Source organism: Aureococcus anophagefferens (genome assembly GCF_000186865.1).
Source record: "Aureococcus anophagefferens unplaced genomic scaffold AURANscaffold_252, whole genome shotgun sequence".
Lineage (NCBI taxonomy): Eukaryota > Pelagophyceae > Pelagomonadales > Pelagomonadaceae > Aureococcus > Aureococcus anophagefferens.
The window spans coordinates 1-1,150 of NW_008705787.1; the positions used below are offsets into that span (position 1 = coordinate 1).

The window sequence follows — 1,150 nt, forward strand, 5'->3', positions numbered from 1 at the left end:
TGGGGCCCCTTCTCGTCGTCGACGGCGGCGATGATGCAGATGGCGGCGAGGGCGCGCAGGCTCGCGCGCTGCGTGTAGACCTGGCAGATGTCGCCGACGCGCTTGGCCAGCGAGGCGACGGGCATCGCGTAGCCGTACTGGAACTTGAACTCGGACGCCTCGTAGCGGAGACGCGTCGCCTGCGTCTTGCAGTCCGCCGGCGCGCCCGTCATGAGCACGGCGAGATAATCCGTGACCTTGTACAGGTTCGTGACGGAGCTCGGGTCGACGAGGCGGTCGGGCACCTTCTTCTGCGTGACCAAGACGCACGAGTCCCTGCCGCGCACGGCGACGGACGTGAGGCCCGACGTCGTCTGGGCGCACTTGATCGCGTACTCCACCTGGTAGAGCTTGCCCGCGGGCGAGAAGATGGTGATGTGGTGGTCTGCGGGGGCGGCGCGCGCGGGGGCGCGGGCGGTGATGACGACTCGCGCGCGGGGGCGCGGGCGGAAATGACGCACCGAACCCGCTATCCCGGCTCATCTTTGCGAGCGCGGCCGCCGACGAGGCTCAGAGGCGAGTTGCCCGCGAGGAAGAGGGCCCTAGCAGCTCAGCAGCACACTCTTGAGGCAAAAGCTTATGGTTCTGCGCGTATCGAGTGTGCGCGCGCGACGCGTGGCGCACGCCGACGGCCGGAGACGATTGCAGCAGCATCGCTACGACGTGCGCGACGCGCGACGCGATTGGGGCGACCCCGTTCGACCAGGGGGCGGCGCGCGACGACTTGCAGGACGGCGACGCCATGAAGAGCACGCCGTCGAGCGCTGGCGCCGCGACCGCCGCGCGGCACCGCTTCGACACCTTCTCCAGCGTCCGCGGGACCGAGATGCCCCCCGCTCGGGGACACGGGGCGCCCCCGCGAGCGCCACTTCATTTTTTGGCAAAGAAACGAATGCTCGCACCCACATGACCTGGAAACGAATGCTCGCACCGAGAGAGGTCCCGCGCGCGCTGCGATCCAGGCGCGCAGGCCGCGCCGGCTCGAGCCATCGTGCTCGCCGGTGCGCCGGTTCGCGCACCTTGGCCTCTGGTCGAGTGCTGCGCATGCGCGCACTGCATGGCGATGCAGTGCGCATGCGCGCGGTCAGCGGACGCGCAAGCGATGCCTCGC

General features: G+C 69.8%; 1 protein-coding gene across 1 annotated transcript; it reads right to left on the bottom strand.

Moving 5' to 3' along the window:
* Positions 1-35: 35 nt before the first annotated feature.
* AURANDRAFT_9451 (hypothetical protein) lies at positions 36-425 on the bottom strand (the record flags this gene model as incomplete). The annotated part of the gene is made up of 1 exon (XM_009044325.1): positions 36-425. A coding segment is annotated over one exon (390 nt), but the record flags the coding sequence as incomplete, so codon positions are not given.
* Positions 426-1,150: the final 725 nt, after the last annotated feature.